The 19,521-nt window shown below is 53.6% G+C and overlaps 8 protein-coding genes across 8 annotated transcripts; 2 read left to right on the top strand and 6 right to left on the bottom strand.

The window, feature by feature from the left end:
• Positions 1-470: 470 nt before the first annotated feature.
• BO79DRAFT_262107 (FAD-dependent oxidoreductase) lies at positions 471-1,894 on the bottom strand (the record flags this gene model as incomplete). The annotated part of the gene is made up of 3 exons (XM_025686553.1): positions 471-867; positions 938-1,814; positions 1,864-1,894. The coding sequence occupies 3 exons, from the start codon at positions 1,892-1,894 to the stop codon at positions 471-473; spliced, it is 1,305 nt and encodes a 434-aa protein (XP_025541291.1).
• Positions 1,895-2,604: 710 nt separating this feature from the next.
• Positions 2,605-7,248, top strand: gliP (nonribosomal peptide synthetase gliP; the record flags this gene model as incomplete). Its single annotated transcript, XM_025686552.1, has 1 exon — positions 2,605-7,248. The coding sequence occupies one exon, from the start codon at positions 2,605-2,607 to the stop codon at positions 7,246-7,248; it is 4,644 nt and encodes a 1,547-aa protein (XP_025541290.1).
• Positions 7,249-7,556: 308 nt separating this feature from the next.
• On the bottom strand, positions 7,557-8,219 carry BO79DRAFT_143507 (uncharacterized protein; the record flags this gene model as incomplete). The annotated part of the gene is made up of 3 exons (XM_025678325.1): positions 7,557-7,879; positions 7,936-7,998; positions 8,048-8,219. The coding sequence occupies 3 exons, from the start codon at positions 8,217-8,219 to the stop codon at positions 7,557-7,559; spliced, it is 558 nt and encodes a 185-aa protein (XP_025541289.1).
• Positions 8,220-8,749: 530 nt separating this feature from the next.
• fmaE (monooxygenase fmaE) lies at positions 8,750-11,750 on the bottom strand (the record flags this gene model as incomplete). The annotated part of the gene is made up of 4 exons (XM_025683826.1): positions 8,750-10,310; positions 10,365-10,494; positions 10,529-10,608; positions 10,951-11,750. The coding sequence occupies 4 exons, from the start codon at positions 11,748-11,750 to the stop codon at positions 8,750-8,752; spliced, it is 2,571 nt and encodes an 856-aa protein (XP_025541288.1).
• A 1,202-nt stretch (positions 11,751-12,952) lies between these two features.
• On the bottom strand, positions 12,953-14,176 carry BO79DRAFT_143689 (NmrA/HSCARG family protein; the record flags this gene model as incomplete). Its single annotated transcript, XM_025678339.1, has 5 exons — positions 12,953-13,018; positions 13,079-13,248; positions 13,318-13,507; positions 13,578-14,063; positions 14,132-14,176. 5 exons carry the CDS (start codon positions 14,174-14,176, stop codon positions 12,953-12,955), a joined length of 957 nt encoding a protein of 318 aa, XP_025541287.1.
• Positions 14,177-15,150: 974 nt separating this feature from the next.
• On the top strand, positions 15,151-16,491 carry BO79DRAFT_208305 (alpha/beta hydrolase). The gene has a single exon (XM_025682366.1). It carries the CDS (start codon positions 15,221-15,223, stop codon positions 16,439-16,441), a length of 1,221 nt encoding a protein of 406 aa, XP_025541286.1. The 5' UTR covers positions 15,151-15,220; the 3' UTR covers positions 16,442-16,491.
• Positions 16,492-16,688: 197 nt separating this feature from the next.
• Positions 16,689-18,020, bottom strand: BO79DRAFT_286427 (uncharacterized protein; the record flags this gene model as incomplete). The annotated part of the gene is made up of 1 exon (XM_025688470.1): positions 16,689-18,020. The coding sequence occupies one exon, from the start codon at positions 18,018-18,020 to the stop codon at positions 16,689-16,691; it is 1,332 nt and encodes a 443-aa protein (XP_025541285.1).
• A 459-nt stretch (positions 18,021-18,479) lies between these two features.
• Positions 18,480-19,082, bottom strand: BO79DRAFT_253229 (acyl carrier protein; the record flags this gene model as incomplete). The annotated part of the gene is made up of 1 exon (XM_025685982.1): positions 18,480-19,082. One exon carries the CDS (start codon positions 19,080-19,082, stop codon positions 18,480-18,482), a length of 603 nt encoding a protein of 200 aa, XP_025541284.1.
• Positions 19,083-19,521: the final 439 nt, after the last annotated feature.

Genomic DNA, 19,521 nt, shown 5'->3' with positions numbered 1-19,521 from the left:
CTGTTAAGCTTATCACCGGGTCACACAAGGCTGACACTAGTCGATATCCCAGTCAATACTGCGAGGACTATTGAAGTTTTCAGCCTGGCATTTTATCATAAGGTTTATGACAGCTGGCAAGGCAGAGTTGCTGGAAAAATAACCCGTGAATAGAGTTGACATCTGAAACATCGGCTATGGTGATCGACAGTCAGGGTCTACTAATAACTTTCAAACAACGTCTGGCTGGCCCCCAATCGCCTGTCAATGCCCAGAGTGTTGGCTCTGCACGGTGAATCCTTTCTGAGCCGCTTCTCCAATCTCAAACTCTGCAAAACTTATATTCCCACAAGGAAAGTAATCGCGAGCAGGCCCACAGCCACACAACTACGTTACATCGAATCGATCGCCAAGATTTACTATGGAGACAAGTGGATGAAGAAAAAGATTAAATTGGGTATAGCTCTAGAAACAGATAACAGATGACAGATTTACTCCACAGCAATAGCCTTCTCCACCACCGTCTCCTTCACCTCCCCAGTCTTCTCCGCCTCTTCAGGCTTCTTCTCCACTGCAGCCTCCTTAGCCTGCTCCTTCGCTTTGGCAAAGTGTTCGCACATGGCATGACCGCCCCGCTCGTTGAAGAACAGGTTCAGATACATCCACGTCTCACGGGCGTAGCCTTCAGCACGAGGGAACATGGCCTGTTCGTATTGCCCCACTGCGGCGGAGAGACTATTCGCACCTGCAAAGGGCTGGCCATCTTCCCAAGTGCTCTTGCGCGCAATGATGGCCCGTGCCAGCTCTAGAGCATCTTCCATCCCCACATTCACGCCAACTCCCGCAAATGGTGTCATCAAGTGGGCGGCATCGCCAATAAGAGTCAAACTAAAACCAAAATTAGCTCAGCCCAACTTGTTTGAAGAGAAACAGCAACAGGAAGAGAACTGAAACTTACCCTGCACGGTGCTGCCACTTGTGACCGATGGGAAGCATGTACATGGGGCGAGGCACCAAATCGTCGTCGGCTTCCAGCATGAGATTCTTAGAGTCATCGTTGAACCCTTCATAGTAGCGATCGACAAACTCCCGCTTGGCCTGCTGCGGCTGGGTCCAGTCGATGCCGCACGTCGTGTGCCAGTCCTCCGGCAGCCGCATGAACCCGTAGGTCCGGACGCAGCCATCGCCGTTCCGCTGCGACAGTACAGTCGTGTGGCTGCCGAGCGTCAGGCACATGCCCTTGCCGACGCGCTGGGCCAGAGCCGGGTCTTTTCCGTCGATGGCGCTGTACTTGAAGTCCACGCCAGAGATGCCCGAGAAAATGGGCCGGGTGTCCGTGAGCAAGTGGCGCACCTTGCTCCAGGCCCCGTCGGCGCCAACCACCAGGTCGAACCCGGTCTCGGTGTGGTCGTGGAAGTGCAGGTCGTATTGCAGACGGGTGCCCGTGGCTTCAGTCGTGACCTTCTTGAGTTTGTGGCCCCAGCGCAGACTGCCCCATTCGAGCGAATCAATGAGCATGCTGCGCAGCTTGACCCGGTCGACCTCTGGACGTCCGTTGAAAGAGTCTGGGCGCTTCTCGCCGTAATCGGAACCTTCATCGAGCAGCAGTGCACCGTCGGGCTGGTAAATCTTCAACACCTCACCCTCCGTGCGGGCAACTGCAAGGAACTCTTCGAAAAGACCACACTCCCGCAGAGCGACTTGTGCAGAGCCCTCGTGAATGTCCAGACAGCCACCCTGTGTGCGAGCATGGCGGTTCTCCTCTGCCTCGTAGACGATGCAGGGGATGCTGTTGTGTTGCAGCAGACGGGCCAAAGTAAGACCGGCAGGGCCCGCTAGTGAAGTCAGCCCTGAACTATAACATTGGCAAAGGAATCGACTCACCGCCGATGATTGCAATCTTGGGAGGAGTCATTGTGAGGGTTGATGTGTCTGAGATGGAGATGCAATTGAGAAGCTGGATGGATGTGGATGTGGATGGAAAGTCACCGGTTAGGACGAGCAAAGTGTGTTATTTATAGGCAAATAAGGTGATTCTACCCGACTTCGATGGCAGGGAAGAGAGAACGACTTGTCAGATGAAGCATAAGGCATGCCGGATCCGACAACGGATCCGAAATCCTGCAGATTCTGGGGCGATTCCCTGTATGCTTACTCTAATACGAATCGGGGCCCCCGTACGATCATCGATCGCGGGTTTGGGGGCCAATTTCAACCGTTCGTGTTCTGAAACTAGCGGGTACCAATTCCGCAGGCACATCTCAGCTCACATCTCGACTCATACTTCGACTCACATCGTGAATCCTGCAAGATCCTGGCGGCCACGTTTTCGGAGATGGGAGGGATCCTGCCGGATTTGTCGTCCAAACGAAAGGCGTCATCGGAGGAGAGTCTAAGGCGTCTGGCAGAATGAGTAACTTGAGGCGGCTTGGAAGTGAAGCTATACGAAATGGACAACCATAAAAGCAGAGGAGTCTGCTCGTGGCATCAATTCTATCATCAGCGCAGCAACACAGCGAAAACATCACAGTCTTTCCCCTCAATCGTCTAGAATCCCTTAAGATTACACACCACTTGAGGACTTGTATCATTAGCACCTTTCTTGTTTAGCATTTGTTCAGCATCATGCAGTCCCAACAGATCATCGTCTCCCATGCCGCCCGGCTTCTTCAACTTCCCCTTGAGAGCGTGGACCTGGAGTCCAGCTTCGTCAACCTGGGTGGTCATTCATTGCTTGCATTGGGGCTGGCCTCCGCATGTAAGCGCGACGGTATTGCCTTGACCATGGAGTCTATTCTCCTGAGCAGCAGCATGGCCGAGCTCGTGGCTTCCGCCGTTGTTGAGGGTTCAGTAACGACCCATGTGCCTGTCGTTTACCAACCTGCAACACCCCAGACACAGTCAGCCCCTGTCCAGAAGGATGTGCCTCGCAGCAACACAGCATCTGCCCTGACAGAAATGCAGATGTCATTTCTGCACAGCCACGAAACGACCCCGGGTTCCAACATGATCAACTTCTACGAAACATACCAGACGGCCCACCTGCCTGTCATCAAAGCCGCCTGGCAGGCTGTCATCCAGACCGAGCCCATCTTCCGCATGTCCTTCGAGTCAGATGTCTGCCATGAAACACCCTTGGCACCTTTCACGTGGACGGAGACAGTGGTCGACTCGCAGGAAGACTATGACGCTGCCATCGCGCGGGACGTTTACCCGGATACCATTCAGTGTGCATTTGAGGTTGTGACATTGCCTTCAGCAGGCATCAGCACGGTCATCTGGCGTGTCCACCACGCCTTTGTCGACGGGATGTCGGGTCAGCTTGTCTACGGCAAAGTCCGCGATGTCATCAATGGTCGTACTATTACCGCCGGTGCCCCATTCGGCGAGGTGGCTAGCCGACTCCGTGTCTTCCAACAGGAACATCGCCAAATTCACCAGCAATTCTGGGCACAGCAGCGGGAGAAGCATCCCCAGCCTGCCGCTGAACTCGTTCTTCCTCCAGTCCGTGAAGAGATGCCTGCGGGTATCGACAATGTCACTTTCACTGTTCCCCTGGAAGAGATCTCCACTCGTGCTCGTCAAATTGGTGTATCTCTGTCTGCCTGGTACCACGCTGCCTGGGCCATGGCACTCTCTCTGTATACCGACTCTGACTCTGTTGTATTTGGCACCGTCCTGGCTGGTCGCAACTTGCCTATCGCAGGCATTGAGGATACCATTGGGCCGCTGATCAACGTCCTGCCCTTCCATGTGTCCATCGACCGCACATTGGCGACTGCGGAGTATCTCCGTGCGGTGTTTGCCCACTCAGTCCAGCTGGCATCAGTACAGAGTTCCGTCCCGGATGACGGATACACCCGCAACTTCACCTCTGCACTGGCGATGGAGTTCGAAATGCAGGCATCTGACAGTCACGCAGTCCGACCCGTGAAGGAGTCATGGTTCCGCGTTGTGCCCGACACTCCCCTGTCGATCTACACCACATACACTGGCACTCTGCGTTTGTGCTTCCGGCCACAACAGTTCCATCGTGAGGACATTCAGATGCTTGCAGACCACTTCCATCATGCACTGAATCTGCTTTTGTCTGAGCAGACCATGGAGGGATGCATGAAGAACATTCTGACTGAGAACTGCAAGAACACCCTCATGCAGATGGGCAACTGCCAGACTGACTCGACCTCCTTGTGCTCCATCCACGACGACCTCGTCACGCTCTTCGAGCGCGCTGTCCGCGAGACTCCCAACGGCATCGCTGTGGAAAAGGCTGGCACTCAGCTGACTTACGCCGAGATGGACCGACAGGCCAGCATCCTGGCTGCAAACCTGCAGATTCAACCTGGCGAGGTCGTCTGCGTCTTGGCCGATCGATCCATCAACTGGATCGTCTCCATCTACGGCATCCTCAAGGCTGGTGGCGTCTACTCTGCCCAGGACCCTGGCCTTCCCGACCACATCCGCAACACGAACTTCCAAACAGCCGGTGGAAAGCTGTACCTCACGCCTGCCACGTCCCAGAAGCATCTTGCTCCCGAAGCATGCAACTTGTGCTTCTCTGTCGAGGAACTGATCGCCACTATCCCCGACAACTTCACTCCCCACCACCGATCCGCACCCCAGCCCGAAGACAGCGCCTATCTGTGCTTCACCTCCGGCTCGACCGGCAAACCCAAGGGAGTGATGTGCCACCACGCCGGTCTCGTAGCCTTCCAGAAAGACCTCGAGGTTCGACTCTTCGCCGCTCCCGGCCAGCGTATCTCGCAGCTCATGTCGCCCGCCTTCGACGGCAGCATCCACGAGATCTTCTCTGCTCTCTGCTACGGCGCTACTCTAGTACTGGCTGATGGTGCCGACACCTTTGCGCACCTGAAGAAGAGCAACGCCGCCATCCTGACCCCCTCGGTGGCCAAGATTCTCCTGCCTGAGCAGTTCCCCGAGCTGCGTACTGTCTACTTGGTCGGCGAACCCGTTCCACAGTACGTCAACGACGTCTGGTCCAGCACCACAACCCTCTACAACATGTACGGCCCTACCGAAGCCACCTGCGGTGCCACCATCCAACGTCTACTTCCCGGCCAGCCCGTCACCATCGGCGGACCTAACGCCACCACGCGCATCTACATCCTCGGCCAGAATGGACAGCTTCTCCCTCCCGGAGTGGTCGGCGAGATCTACTGCGCTGGTGTGCAGGTAGCCAACGGCTACATCGGTCGTCCTGAGTTGAACGCGGAGCGGTTCCTGCCCGACAACATCGTTGCACGTCCAGGCGAGAAGATGTACCGCACTGGAGACCGTGGCTACTTCAACCGTCTCGGTCAGGTCGAATGTCTCGGTCGCAATGATCGTCAGATCAAGCTGCGTGGCTACCGCACTGATCTGAATGATCTGGAAATCCGCGTGGCCAATGCTATTCCTGAGTCCACCGCTGTCGCTATTTGCCCCAAGGACGATTACCTCGTTGCCATGATCCAGCCAGAGACCCTCAAGGTCACCGATGTCCGCCAGCGTATGTCCCAGGTGCTGCCGGTGCACGCCATGCCCCGTCGCATTATGGTCGTCGACAAGTTCCCCATGACGCCTGCCGGCAAGCTCGACTACAAGGAGATTGCCAACCAGTGTACAGTGGTTGCTCAACCAGCCGCCAAGCGTACCCTCTCCAGCAAGACGGAGCACTCCCTTGCCGAGTTGTGGAAGGATCTCCTCTCGTTGGGCTCAGACAGCGATGCCCTCACTCCGGAATCCAACTTCGTCGAGCTGGGCGGCCACTCCGTTATGCAGCTGCGTCTCGCCAGCAGAGTCTCCCAGACCTTCGGGGTCAAGGTGCCCGTCCCACGCATCATCCAGGCCGCGAACCTCTCCGAGCTCGCTCAGACAGTGGACGGCCTCGTCTCGCAGATCTCCTCCCCGGATGCATCCACCATCAAACCCCTCGGTCGCAACCGCGTGTCTCCTATTGAACGGGAGTGGCTGGAAAAGTACCAGCTGCAACTCGGCACGTCCGCCTTCAATGTCACTTTCGCCTGCAAGATCGATAGCACCAAGGTAGACAGCGAGCATCTCATCGCCTGCTGGAACGCCGTGCTCGCCCGCCACGACATCTTCCGCAGTCGCTCCCACCTCGACTACCGCGGCAAGGGACCCCGACGCACCTACGCTCGCTACTGTCCGCAGGTCATGCGCGTCCACGGCTTCAACCTCTGGCGCGAAGCCAACAGACCCTTCCACCCTGATCGCCAGCACCCGATCCGAGTGATCGTCTCCAAGTCCATGATGCTCGTCGCCATGAGCCATCTCATCGCCGACCTCACCACCCTACAGGTCATTCTGGGCGAAGTGGTCCGTCTGTACCGCGGCGATGGCCTCGGCCCCGTGAAGCACAACTACCACGAGACAACGCAATGGAGCACCCAAGCGACCGCCAACGAGCGCGACTGGTGGGCGCAATACCTCGGCGACACCACCGCCCAGCGGGAAGCCCTATACAGCATCCCCAACCTGACCCACCGCTCCAACTACGGCGGCCAGACACACCTCGTGCGACTGAACCAGAGTCTCGCCACCCAGGCCATTCAATACACCGAGACAAACAGCGTCACGCTGCACCAGCTAGCACTAGCCTCGGTGGCACTAGCCCTACAGTACCATCGCGACGACACGGACGTTGTCCTGGGCGGACCATACTTCAACCGCGGACAGGACGATCTCGACACGGTCGGATTGTTTCTAGAACCCATCCCCATTCGTATTCAGTTCTCGGCGTCGCGGGATCCGACCGCCGCATCGACCAAGTCGTTCGTTCGTGCCGTCCAACGGTCCAGCCAGTCGGCCATTGCGCATGCGATTCCATGGAACCAGCTGCTTGAGGCGGTGGGTGCTGCCGAGATGACTGATTTCCCGAACCATCCCTTGTTGGATGTCATGGTTACTTTCCATGATGATCGGTCGTCGCCGAAGTTGCCGGTTGAGGGACTCGATCCGTTGGTTACGTATACGAAGGGGTCGAAGTTTGCGCTGTTGGTGGAGTTTTGTGCGATTTCTGATCGGACTATTTTGATGCGGCTGGAGCATGATACCGAGTGTATTGAGAAGGAGAAGATTCAGGGCGTGGAGAAGTTGATTTTGGAGGCGTTGGGGATGATTGTTTCTGGGCAGGGATATGGTGCTATTAAGGAGAGGATGAGGGGGATGGCGGGTAGTGTTGGGGGAGAGAATAAGAAGGTGGAGAGGTACTTTGGCAAGAGATTGACGGAGCTGAGGAGTGAATAGTGGTTAGAATTGGCATGTTTCTAGATTGTGATGTTCTTATAGATTTGCTTTGGGTACGTACGGAGTTCTGGATATAGAATGTCATGATTATGCTATTATTATTGCATGCTTTACTGATCAAGATACATAAACTAGAAGTGGGCAAGAGTTTAGATTTCATACTGGATGAGCATAATAACCTCTGCTTCGGACTATCCAAAGGAACCCCTCACAATAGTACATACCATCATTATTCGCAATTGCACTGTCATTCAGTAATAAGCATCCCATCCCCCACTCATTGCCAATCACTGTGCAGCAAAGGGACATCAAGCAACATCCCGCACATTCGCAGATGTATAACCACTGCTCGACACCCCCTCAGGCACCCAATACAGCTGCCACACCGTCGAGACATTGGTATCCTTGACATAGAACGTATCAAACAGCTCCCCAGAGTCGGACTCATACATGATCCAGCCCCCATACCAGATCCATTGATCAGTTACGGCATCCGAGGGGGTGTCATCGCCCGTGAAGCCAACCTCGGTGACCTCGTCCGCGTTGGGGCGGATGTACAGCAGAGTATCATCAGGGAGGGTCACGCCCTCGGTGAGAGCTTCGGCGAAGACTTCGTCGTTGCTGTAGGTCACTGTGTGGGATTAGTGCTGCCATGGGTCTTGAGGGGGTAAGGAAGGGGGGACTAACTGGTGATGTCGGTCACGACGGAGCCGTAGGTCCAGTCGGAGGCGGTGCCGAAGTAGGCAAGTCCTGGTTCAGTCAGTATCAATGATAGTGGTATGGTGAGGGGTGGTCTTACCATCTGCGTAGAATAACTTGACGGGTTCGGAGGTAAGTCCATAGGCGTAGAGGGTGAAGTTGCCGTCGGGATTGCGCTTGACCAGGTCCCCTAGCGGACGCAGAGGGTTAGCAGCTACGCTGCCGATAGCAGCAAGGCTAGAGAGGATAGTAGTTGTGAATGATGCCTTCATTTTTGCTAATGGTATTTCTGAGCGATTATGGAGGAGTTTGTTGGGCATGCGATGTCTCTATATAGACGATTCTTCACCGGTAGCAGAGACCCAGTGGGCAATACTTCTTCCGAAGCCATGAACAACCGCGATGATGCTAGGCTGGCAGCCATCCAGGACGCGTCATCACAATCCGAGCTGGATGAAAGGAAGCCGAAGTGGAGGAGCCAAGGACCCTAGCCTTTAGCCTCATACCCACCCAACTGGATTTTCTTCAGCTACTAGTTAGCGACGGTAGTCTGAATCAAGACTAGAAGAGCCTAAGCCAGTTTAGCTTCTGCAGAATAGCTTCCTGAGTCATGGGCTAGTGCTTGTGTTGAGGCGAAGGAATCAGCCGTTCATTCTAGCACTCTGCAGGATACGAGCTTGATTGTGGACACGAGCTTTGTCATGATTACTGCATGAATTTGCCGCTAAGATATCGCAAGTGCAGGACAGTGTATGTCGAGGCTAGTAAGTTACAACATCATCACGCTAGATCGGAACAAGCTTTAGTGATCTGAAAACCTCGCCTTAAACGCACGCATGCATGACCAGTCAGCCGCCCATTTGACCGAGCCTAGCAAGCCTGCTGGGGATGCTCCATCGTCCAAATCATCTGCCGTTGGGGCCAACATTTGCTTGAGTAGCGAATGTCGTTGAGTCAAGTCCTGCAGCATGCGATTAGGCGCAAATTCATCGTCTTGAGACGAAGCCGAATCAGCATCTTCTGGCACACTAACTCCCGGATCAGCCAGCAATTCCAAACGCAGCGTCTCCTCGGCCAGTGCGAGGATCCAATTCGAGTCGAATGGCCCCTCGCGATGCGGCCACGCACGCAGCAGTTTAATGGCTCGCCATCGGATGCGATAATCGCGAGAGGCAATGGCCCCAATGTACAATGGTTGAACGACGCCCAGGTTGATACTGACGGTAGGACGCTCAGGGAACCGGTCCATAATTGACTCGGCAAAAGAGACGATCTCCTCCAGGTCTGGTGTGAAGGAAGCCATGACGGCTTCGTTGTGTCCCTGCGTGTTTACTTCCAGAGACACCATAATGCCGAGGTATTGGAGGTGAAGAAGTTCGGCACTCCTCTGCTCTTTACGATCCAGGAAATGGTAAGAGGTCCGGTAAAATGGCTCGAACGATTGCCAGAAACGTGATGCGAGAGAGCGGGCCAGGAGCCGGTTTGACTGAATGGTGTCGTAGTTGCGCGCGATTTCCTGCTCCGACATCCCCATACATGAGTTCTCCAAACGAAACGCAGCACTCGTGACAAGGTTGAAGGCAGCGCAGGCATCGTCCAGGGTAGCAAAGGGGGCCGCCGAAGTCGGTGCCAACTGCCACTCTCCGGGCAGGGAATCGATGCATAACAGAGGCCCTCCGACTCCATAGTGGGCGGAAATGATGTCGAGTTGCGCAAAGGCCGCGACCAGACACCGTTCAACTCGCCCCTGCCGGGGTGTGGGCGCTACCAATTCTCGCTCTGCCTGCAGCTCGCGGAGGATGCGCAGGCCACTTTGAAGATGGGTAAAGGCATCATCGTAGTGCCCCTGAAGCAGGTCACACAGGACGAAGAGCAGACAGCAGAGCAAGGTTACGTTGCGCAATCGGGGATCGGGTGAGGCCCGGCGCCTCGTGAGGGTCTGAAAGGCGCGGCCCAGCTGCTCTTGCGCAAAGCGCAGCCAGGGGCCTTGATACGTCGCGGGCAGGTTGGCAGCCAAAGGCATCCCTCGGGCTTCGGCGTCTTGGTGAATGGCGCTGAGGGCCACGGTCGCATGATAGACGGCTGGCTCCGACTGCCCCATCTGCAGCACTAGGTGCTGCCAGAGAGAGGAGTCGTACATCTCGCGGAAGGTGGGCACTGTATGGTGTTGGAAGTAGGAGAAACAGCGGCGTTCGTCGGATGTGATGGTCCATCGAAAGCCACTCCCCAAGTCAGCGCTGATCTTGGACCATGAATCTTTCACCAAGGGAAGCCTCTGCAGTTCGTAGCCATCGCAAACGCGACCGGTGGAGGTACATCGCTGGCATGCGCCGGGGGTTTCATCACATTTCACACGGCGAGCCCTGCCTTGAGTCAGTAGTAGCCGATGAGAACCTGGGTCGTTCTCGTAGACCTACCGACAAGTGCGACATCCGGTTCTCGATCTCTTGCAACCGGATCGACGGCGCATAGATTCCGAACGGAATGGTACCAGTGTGTTGGGATTGTCCATGCTCCTATCGACGGGGAGGCTCAATCGGGGGTTTGCTGTTTCAGAGTCCTGGCGATACGCCAGCGGAACCAAAAGGTCGAGTCACGCCTAGAAAAACTAACGTGGCTAGCAGAGGATAGGCCAGCGGATCGTGGTCGGACCCAAAATGTCTGGAATGTGATTGATTGGCATCCAGACATCAGCCGTCTAGCGCGGCCACTAACACCACCGCAGCAGGCTCGAAGGAAGTTAGTCCGCTCTAGTTTCTTCCTGGGGGATTAAGGATACGGGCGAAGCAGTGGGAGACAGATTCAATGCACATCATGGGATTACGATAGAAAATGGCTAAATCGAAGAGATCACAAATGTGGAGAGCAGAGGTGCATGGATTTCCTGCGCTGATAATCTTGTATTGATTCAATTCAATTCAATTCATATTCTTATACCCGATCGAGCCGGCGTAGTCTGATAATCTTGTAGCTGCCGATCACAGCCCCTCAGGTTGGTTATACATATCATCGTGCTCCTTCTCACGACCCTCCAAGCGTGTCAACTGCAGCCGCTTACTGGCCGACCGTAAGGCACCGTCACGCGCATCAACCAACGGTCGCACCCATTGCTCAACCACTCCGGTATTCTTCTCCTTGTCGGCCTGAGTCTGCACGGGAAACCAGGTATCGGCCAGACCCGTCGGCCACCCATTAATGTAAATATTCTCCCAGTTTCCGCGTGGCACCAGGTAGGTTTCATGGTAAAGGGCCAGATGCGGATGGTCCTTGGCGATGCGAGCCCACCAGCGCACCCCTTCCATGTGGATCTCATCATGCGCGAACTGATGGAGAGCAGCGTAGTCGCGGAGGTAGAAGACGGTCATGAACTCATTGCCCGCTGCACTGTCGCACTTCAGCCATTGCGAGGAGCCCAACAGACCGTACTTGACAGGGTTGGCGCGCATGTCCCGTTGCATCTTTTCGGCGCTGTCGCCCAATTCCTTCATGCCTGGAGCGAACATCCCGAGAGGATGGTGGTTGCGTGCACCCAAATGGAAGACCACGATAGACTCGCCCGCCGGTTCACTGCCAAAGGTGCCATCAGGCCGGGGATACTGAGCACTGCGCTTGATAGGGATGGATCCCGCCAGGTACCGGTTGGGGGTCAGGTGGCAGGCCATCAGCAGATGGTCGATGGTTCTGTAGAGGAGGATTGCCGCGGTCGGAAGCAGGGACAGGGAACCCAGCAGTAGAAATGCACAGCCTTGCACGAGGCCACCCAGGAGGAGCCACGAGGAGAGGGTAAGGTTGTCGCGAACCATGGGCGACAAAGAGCTCGTGGAGTCGGGCAGGGGAGTCGGACCATCGCCACGGTCGCGTGGGACAGCCCGGGGTGGGAGGAGGGGTTTGAAGGTGGTCATAGTGTAACGATGGGTGAATGAATATCGCTTGGGATGTCACTGAATCCCATGTGGCTTCGGGGTTGGATTTATAGGGCACTGAAACGTTGGGTCAGATGGCATCGGGCAGTGCTCCATCCTTCGCTGACCTGTTCCACTTTCCTTCCCACTAAAGGCATTGGTTGTTGGTGCCAGGCTGCGGTGGCTTCCCCACAGGGGCAGACGGACGGACAAATCACAGGTGCCTCGACCGTAAGCAACGCTGCGAATGGAAGTGAAAAGGATCCGCCCTCAGATCATGGCCAGCAAGTATTCCAACCTTTCATTATCTGCGGGCGACCAGTGCGTTGGAGTCCTCGTGTTCCGAAAGGCAGGCCACTCAGAGTGGATGTGTGGATCCTGATGCACCGCTGAGAATGACAAATGTGTAGGGACAATGCAGGACTCTAGAAAAATTAGGGCATGATGAAAGATGAAGATGAGCATGGCGATGCGATCCATAGGGAGCCAGTTACACCGCAGGAGATGGAATGCTGAGCCGGTCGGGGAATCCAGGTGGTACGGAAGAAAATGTTACTTCTGATCCTTTTAGACCAGAAGGAACCCCTAAAGGTCCATTGCCATGCACTGTGTAACAGTGATTGATGGTTGATCTACCTTTGTGCTACTTGCATGTCTGTACACGAGTATAAAGTATAACCAGTCAGTCCATCGCCAGTGGGTACTCTGCTGATCCTCTCAAGGCTTATCGGTAAGGCTTGCTTTGGTATCCGGCTGGGTATGGTTCACCTTTAGAAAAAATGTCCGTTCCGCTAAATTCATAAAGTCTACTGCTTCTGCTGATACATCCATAAATAGAGGACGCATAACGATCAGTTCATTAAGAACGCTTTAAGTCATTGAATAGGCTGACAACAAAATAGGGCCTCTGTCCCACCCCCGATCAGGTGCCTCGGATAAATATTCCTTCGCCATTGCCTCAGGCAGAGAGGGGATGGGCAGGAAATATATCATTTGGGACATATAAATGTATCAAATTCGTGGAAGGGCTCTTTGACATTTATATCCCAGACACATCGACCTCACCATGGTTGCAGTATATGCTGGGATTCATCAGACAGCCTTCATGTTTGCAAGAATGTGTTCTCTTCTAGGAACTCCGCCCACGACTGAAGGCGAAGACCTGGAATCTGCGTTGTGTCGATTAGTTCCGGTGAATCGATCAGTTTTATTATAGAGAGTTTACGTACCTCATTTGCCTGGATAAATCCTGATGCATCACACACATTTCCAAACTTCTCAAACATCAAGAGCTGCTCAGTATAATCCCGAGCAATCTCAGGAGATAGACCTTGACTCTCCAGCTTCTTTTGATGCTCATCGGGACTTATCACATGGTACACTGTCTGCAACCCATACTCTGAAATATTCTCCGTAAGTCCAACAGATCATGTAACGCCAGATAGAAAATGTGAGTAGGTATAGTTACTTTTGCCAATCATGGCTTGCTTCTCTGCCTCCGAAATGGCTTCACTATAGAAAGCCACGGTCTTTGTGAAGTAGGCGGCCCCATCTTCCAGGAATAGTCGAACAAGCTTGCCTGTATCGCGAATCGATCCGTTCGGCATGACAGTGGACGGGCTGTGTGGCAAGTACATATGGTGCACGCCTTGCGCATCCTAGAATCACCTGGTTAGACTGTCTGTCAAGTATCAAATATGTGGTAGTTGAGTAACAAGGTAGACCAACGGGCTGGGAGAGGTAGCGCTCGGGATGAGACAGACAGTTCTCAAAATAGTTGGGAAAGAGCACAACGGTAGTCTTGCCCCACAACTCTGGATACTGCTGCTGTATGTAGTCTGCAACTAGACTCTTGCTCTTCCAGTGGTGAATATTTTTCAACATGCCCCCGGAAACCTTTTCTGGATCTGGTAGTGAGCTCCAGATGAAATGCTCAATGGTTGAGGTAAGAGCTGCGGCGTCTACAATGGTTCGGCCCTGGGTAGCTTCTGCCTTGGCTGAGCGTGTTGCCCAAAAGTCTGTCATAGCAAATATGGCATCAGCGCCCGTAAACGCCCGAAGCAGGGCGTCGATGCCGGCATTTAGATCAAACGCCTGAACTTCTGCCCCAAGTTCTGCCAGCTCTTGTGCTGCTGGCTTGCTCGGATCGCGCGTCAAAGCCCTGACATGGTACAGATGCGGGCTTTTCAAGAGCTCCCTAGCGACAGGACCTCCCTGCATACGTATCAGCATCCAGAAGAAATATACTGCACTATTGAGCAAAAGCTAAGGATGCAACGGACCTGTGAGCCCGTGGCGCCGATGACAACAACAGTGCGACGAGACATGGTGACAAGCTGTGATGAAGAAAGAACGGAAGAAGCCTTATACTGGTAAGACATCAGAGTATGATGGGGAAGCTAAAAGATACGGCTTACTACATGCTCACCGGTTAGATATATAGTGGTCGAATGAACTAGAGGGGCTGCTCATGTGTTCGGTCTTCGGCTTATCGGTCTCATCGGGGGCCCGAGAGGCTAGAAGGATGGAATGGATATACGAGAAAATCAAGGTATATTAGCTCCGATTGAATAATCCGGATGATAAGTGGCTATGAACAAGCTTTGATACAAAAGTGGAAATAATTCCCCTAAATATGGTGGTACCCCATTGGGAATTGCAGCGGGGACAGCGAGAGGTAGTACTTCTAAGTACCACTAATAATCTAAGTAATCAGTGTAACTATTTATATAGTATAAAGTTCGTTGCTTCTAGTACTTAGTAGTTGGCTGTAGGATAGCCAAAAGAAAGTGAGCGGTTGGCTACCACTGATTCGTAGTACTGGTGCCTGTCCAGAATGTGAAGAACCGAGATCTAATATCCCATGACAATCAAATACTGCAGACATAATGTGCTACCACTGCTACGTCGCTTGTGGTGCCGGCTATCTTACCCGACTGTCTTGGGGCGCAGTCCTTATTGATGCCTGAGGCATCCACAAGGCATTGCCGGATGCCAGTCCTATGTTCCGTAGGCTTTTCTTGCCCTTTGATCCCATGTCTTACCGGACGAAGGAGAGAGAGTACTCATGATCAACCATGATCTCTTTCACAGGACTATATTCATGAGTAATCGCGGCACTAAATCTTTCATACCAGCTATCTAAATTGCAGCCACCCCGGGGATTTCCGGATGGCACAGGATGGCACAGGGACCGCAGCGCAGCCAACCAGACGGTCGCAATAGCCGCCCGGCAGGCACAAGGCTGTTTGTTTGTTGTTACTATTTATGATCTCTCAAAACCCCTCTTCCCCGACTTCCCCAGATCTTTGCACCCATCCTACAATCTATCTATCAGCCACCCGGGCGCTGAGATAGAAAACAGCTTCAACATGGCGGCCAGTGACCTTCTGGCGCCTCTTCTCAAGTATGCCTCTTTTTCGGCCGCCATCGCGGTCGGCTTATACGCGACGCTGTTGGGCCTACTGACAACGCAAACATTCCAATCCCACGTGGTGTATCTGCATGCCATCGAAATGACATGGTTTAAGGATCTTAATGTCCCCGAAACGTTTGGCTTTCTACGCAATCAAGTCACCCCTTTTGCGATCCGGACTCCCGATGGAGAGCAGCTTTACGCCTGGCACATCCTGCCCGTGGAACTGTACCGTCAACACGAACAATCCCTGGTTGCGGAGCCCGCGGGATTGGTCCCCGACATCACCTCCCGGCTCTCCTTCCAGCTTTTGCGCGACGATCCTGACGCTCGCCTGATCTTGCACATGCATGGTGCCGGGGGCACGGTGGGTTCGGGCTATCGCGTTCCTAACTACCGGGCGCTGTCCGCTGGCCAGCCAGAGAAGATCCATGTTCTCACTTTTGATTATCGGGGGTTTGGGCGGAGTACTGGTCAACCCTCGGAGGCGGGCCTGATCACCGACGCCCGTGCGGTGGTCGACTGGGCCATGACGGTCGCTGGCATTCCCCCTTCTCGTATTCTCATCTTCGGTCAGTCCATGGGGACTGCCGTCAGCCTTGCCATCACCCGCGACCTGGCCGTCCAATCTCCGCCCGTGGTCTTTGCTGGCACCGTACTGGTGGCTCCGTTTGTTGATGTTGCGACGTTGGTTTCGACATACCGTGTGGCGGGCACCATTCCAATTCTGTCCCCACTTGCGCGCTTCCCATGGCTCTTCGAATCTCTGCAGCGCTTTATTAGGGACAAGTGGCTGAGCAAGGATCGCATTGCCGAGTACGTACGGGCCAACGAGGTGAACGGGGAAAGATACCATCTTACCATCATCCATGCGGAAGACGACTACGACATCCCCTCGCACCACAGCCAAGCCGTATTCTGGCATGCCGTCCGAGGATCTATACCCGGAGGAATCACCTACGATGAGCTAGAGCTTAAGAAACTAGACACCAAAATAGACCTTGGTGCTGCTGGTACTGTCGTGGAATGGAAGACCGACAACGGTATCATCCGGGAGCAGATCCTGAAAACGGGCTTGCATGATGTTATTATGGGGTATCCGGTAATTACCATGGCCGTTATGCGGGCTTTTGAATCGGCAAACCCGGCCTCCAAGGGTCTGCTGCACGGAAACTAGATAGCTGTGGAAAGACGCAATGCAAGATTTATAATGTGGATTGACTCGTGCTCTTTAACAAGAGACAAGCTTATGACTAGATATCGGCCTCATTGTTCGTTACTCGGATCATATAGAAATAGATATATGAAGTAGACAAGAGTCCTCTCCTGCCCCCTGCGTCTCACCTCACCCACCCCAGCATACCCACTGTTCTGCTATACGGCATCAAGTCCCAACTTCATCATGGGACTCATTTAGACAAGCTTCATGATTCAAAGAAATGCACCCAACTATCGGAGAGGTCGTAGGTCTTATACATAGCTGGTTGCTCTGCTCTTAGCGCGGCGAAAACCTCACCCATCATCACAATGCGACTAGCAATGTAGAGGACCGGGGACGCAAGGCTGATCATGGTCAACGGGCCACCCCACCGAACGACTACCTTTTCAAAATGCATAAACACCAGCATTGATAACATGGACACCAAGGCAGATGCTCGCCACAGCCAGTCCTCGGTCACTGTTGGAAATACGGTATCCCAGCAGGCTAAGTGAAGGGCCCCGAAAGAAATTCCGAACAGGCAGGTGAGCGGCCATATCCTCGATCGGTACAGCTGTGGGTCCCAGTGTGCCACTACAACCTCGTTCTTCATGTGTATCTCCTCTTCCTTCGAGTTCAAGAGCATCCTGCGGGTACTTGGTGCTTCATCGTCGTGCAAGTCGGTGTCCCTGGCGGTACGGCTAGCTAGCTCCTGGGCGTATTGCTTCCGTCTGTCTTCTTCCTCTTTCTCGAATACTCGTGGTGTCAAATACCACGTGTTCCAATATGTCATTTGTACCTTCAGGCCCTCGTTGTCAAATTTGTCGCTAACCGCCATGCTTTCAAACGTTTCCCTTTGTTCAGTACTCATTTCAGGTAACTTGACAATAGACGGGGAACGGATATCTTTCGGCTTATCCCACCAGAAGAAGTATGTGACGATAAACAGCGGGATATATCCTAGAGTCATAGCTTCTAACTGAGAAAGGGGGAGATTGTGTATGCCTCTGGTGATGCATTGAGTGACAAACCAGGTGACCTGCACCATAGCTGCCAACTTGGCGAAACTGTCTGCCTTGCTTTTGTCGCGTATATCGTCCTCCAAGAGACCCCAACTGGCATGGTCCTCCCAGTCGACTAGGTTCTGTTCCAACAGCCACGTGTATTGATTGGGCCAAATGACACGGTCTCCTTTCGACGTGCGGTATCGCAGAGCGAGCATGCTGATGTAGAATGCGTGGATAGCCTGGAATTCACCGTTGGTGAATCGGGCACACTCAATTTGCATCCGTCGGCATTGTGCCCATTCTTGCAAGCCCTCAACCGCAATAAATTCGGGCGCAATGATGGCCTTTAGGAAAAGGGCAAATTTGTGTAGCGTCGCATATACTTGGTTTTTATATACACGCGGATGGATCACAACCCAAGTGCACAAGAAAATGGTCGTCAGGCAGCTGGTGATTAAGCTGAGTGTGCCCCGACCAGAGGGCTCTGTTGTCCAGCCCACCAGTTGTGTTCGTGACTGTATCGATGTGTTGTAGGCGGCTGTGCTGTTCATCTTCTATTTGATGCAGCTGTACTCTCGAAGCAAGTTTATTGTATACATTGATGAGCAATTGTACTCAAAGAAGAGTATGGGGTTCAAAAAAGGGGAAACCTTATAGACCAGCCATTTTATGAATGCCCATACCCTTCGGCCAAGAGTGCTACCCGCAGGGAACATTCTCCTGGAGCAGCAATGAGATACTCTGTATAGCCGCCGTTGCCTATATTTAGCGTACAGCGCGTAGTACCAGAAAACCGAAAGTGAGCTAGAAGCGGGGTCAATGATAACCTGGACAAGGGGTTTCTGTAGTCCACCCTATCAGGCTTTGCTCCTGAATCCTGCAAGGCTGGCATAACGTTTTACCTGCACCTGGGGCGACCAATAGATCTAAGGAGGCCACGAGTAGCCCAAACTTGCCAATTCCCCTGCTGCAATTTCCAGGCATGTACTTTCTCCGGACAGCAGGGAGATCTACAACCACTGAGGATGAGCAAGTTTACTCCGTCCAGCCACCATCATACCCATCATAGCCACGGTAGCACCACCCATAACTTCCATGACCGTAACATCGGCCTGAAACTCCCTAGAAATCCAGTTACACAGCTCCACTGCCAGCAGCGACTCGACCCGATAGGTATGCAAGGGGGCATCAACATCTGCTTCCCCATCCTCGGGAATCAGCCGAAACGAGCGAGTCATCTTGTCCAATAGGGCCTTCCTGACAATCTCGCGTCCTTCATCGAGAGTCTTCGACTCTAGAAACATTTTTCTGTGGTGAAAATGACCACTGGAATCCTGCCCTGCTGCTGTAGCTGATGACGGAACTTCAAGCATCAATCGACGAAGAAGGGGTTGACTGAGAAACATAGCATTGTCTCTGTTGTCCCTTATTGAGAGGGAACTACCGAATGCCAGCTGGGCAGCGTCGGCATCCCAGACCTCTTGATGCGGATTGCAATAATGAGCCAACAGGGCGAAGAACTGGTTTCGGGTCATAGAGGCAATAGGGCCGTATTTCGTCGTCACGCTGTCGAAGGAGCCTTCAGTCTCCGCGAGGATTCTGTCATCCACCATCGCACCCAGGCTTATAAAAACAGTCTTGCGACTATTTGCGCTTAGCCAGCCGCCAAACTGGTACTATGGTGTGTCTTTAGTCGGGGACTCCTCGAATCGCAGTCTAATTTCTTTCGTATCGCCCCCCATGTGAGAGTCACTCGCATGCTACACCTAGTGGCGATAAGAAGGGTACAGACGCTTGGATTCGCTGAGTGTCGAAGTGATAGTGAATAGATAACCAAATGGGCCTAGCCATTTCGTACCTCGCTGCTGTCTGATATTCCCGGGATGCTATTGTTATAGACCTAGGTTCACCTTGTCTTGATTGAATGAGCTTGGCCAATGGCAAGGATAGCCCCAGCTAGCTAGGGTATCTACATATGCCAAGTGAGTTGGATTAGCAGGTAATTCATGTTGATGGTCGGGACTGTTGGTTGGGACAAAGAAGACCCCTGTA

Source organism: Aspergillus costaricaensis (genome assembly GCF_003184835.1).
Source record: "Aspergillus costaricaensis CBS 115574 unplaced genomic scaffold BO79scaffold_10, whole genome shotgun sequence".
In the NCBI taxonomy this organism is placed as follows: Eukaryota; Fungi; Ascomycota; class Eurotiomycetes; order Eurotiales; family Aspergillaceae; genus Aspergillus; species Aspergillus costaricensis.
The sequence above is the reverse complement of the archived record's forward strand: the minus strand, read 5'-3'. Positions and strand labels throughout refer to the sequence as shown.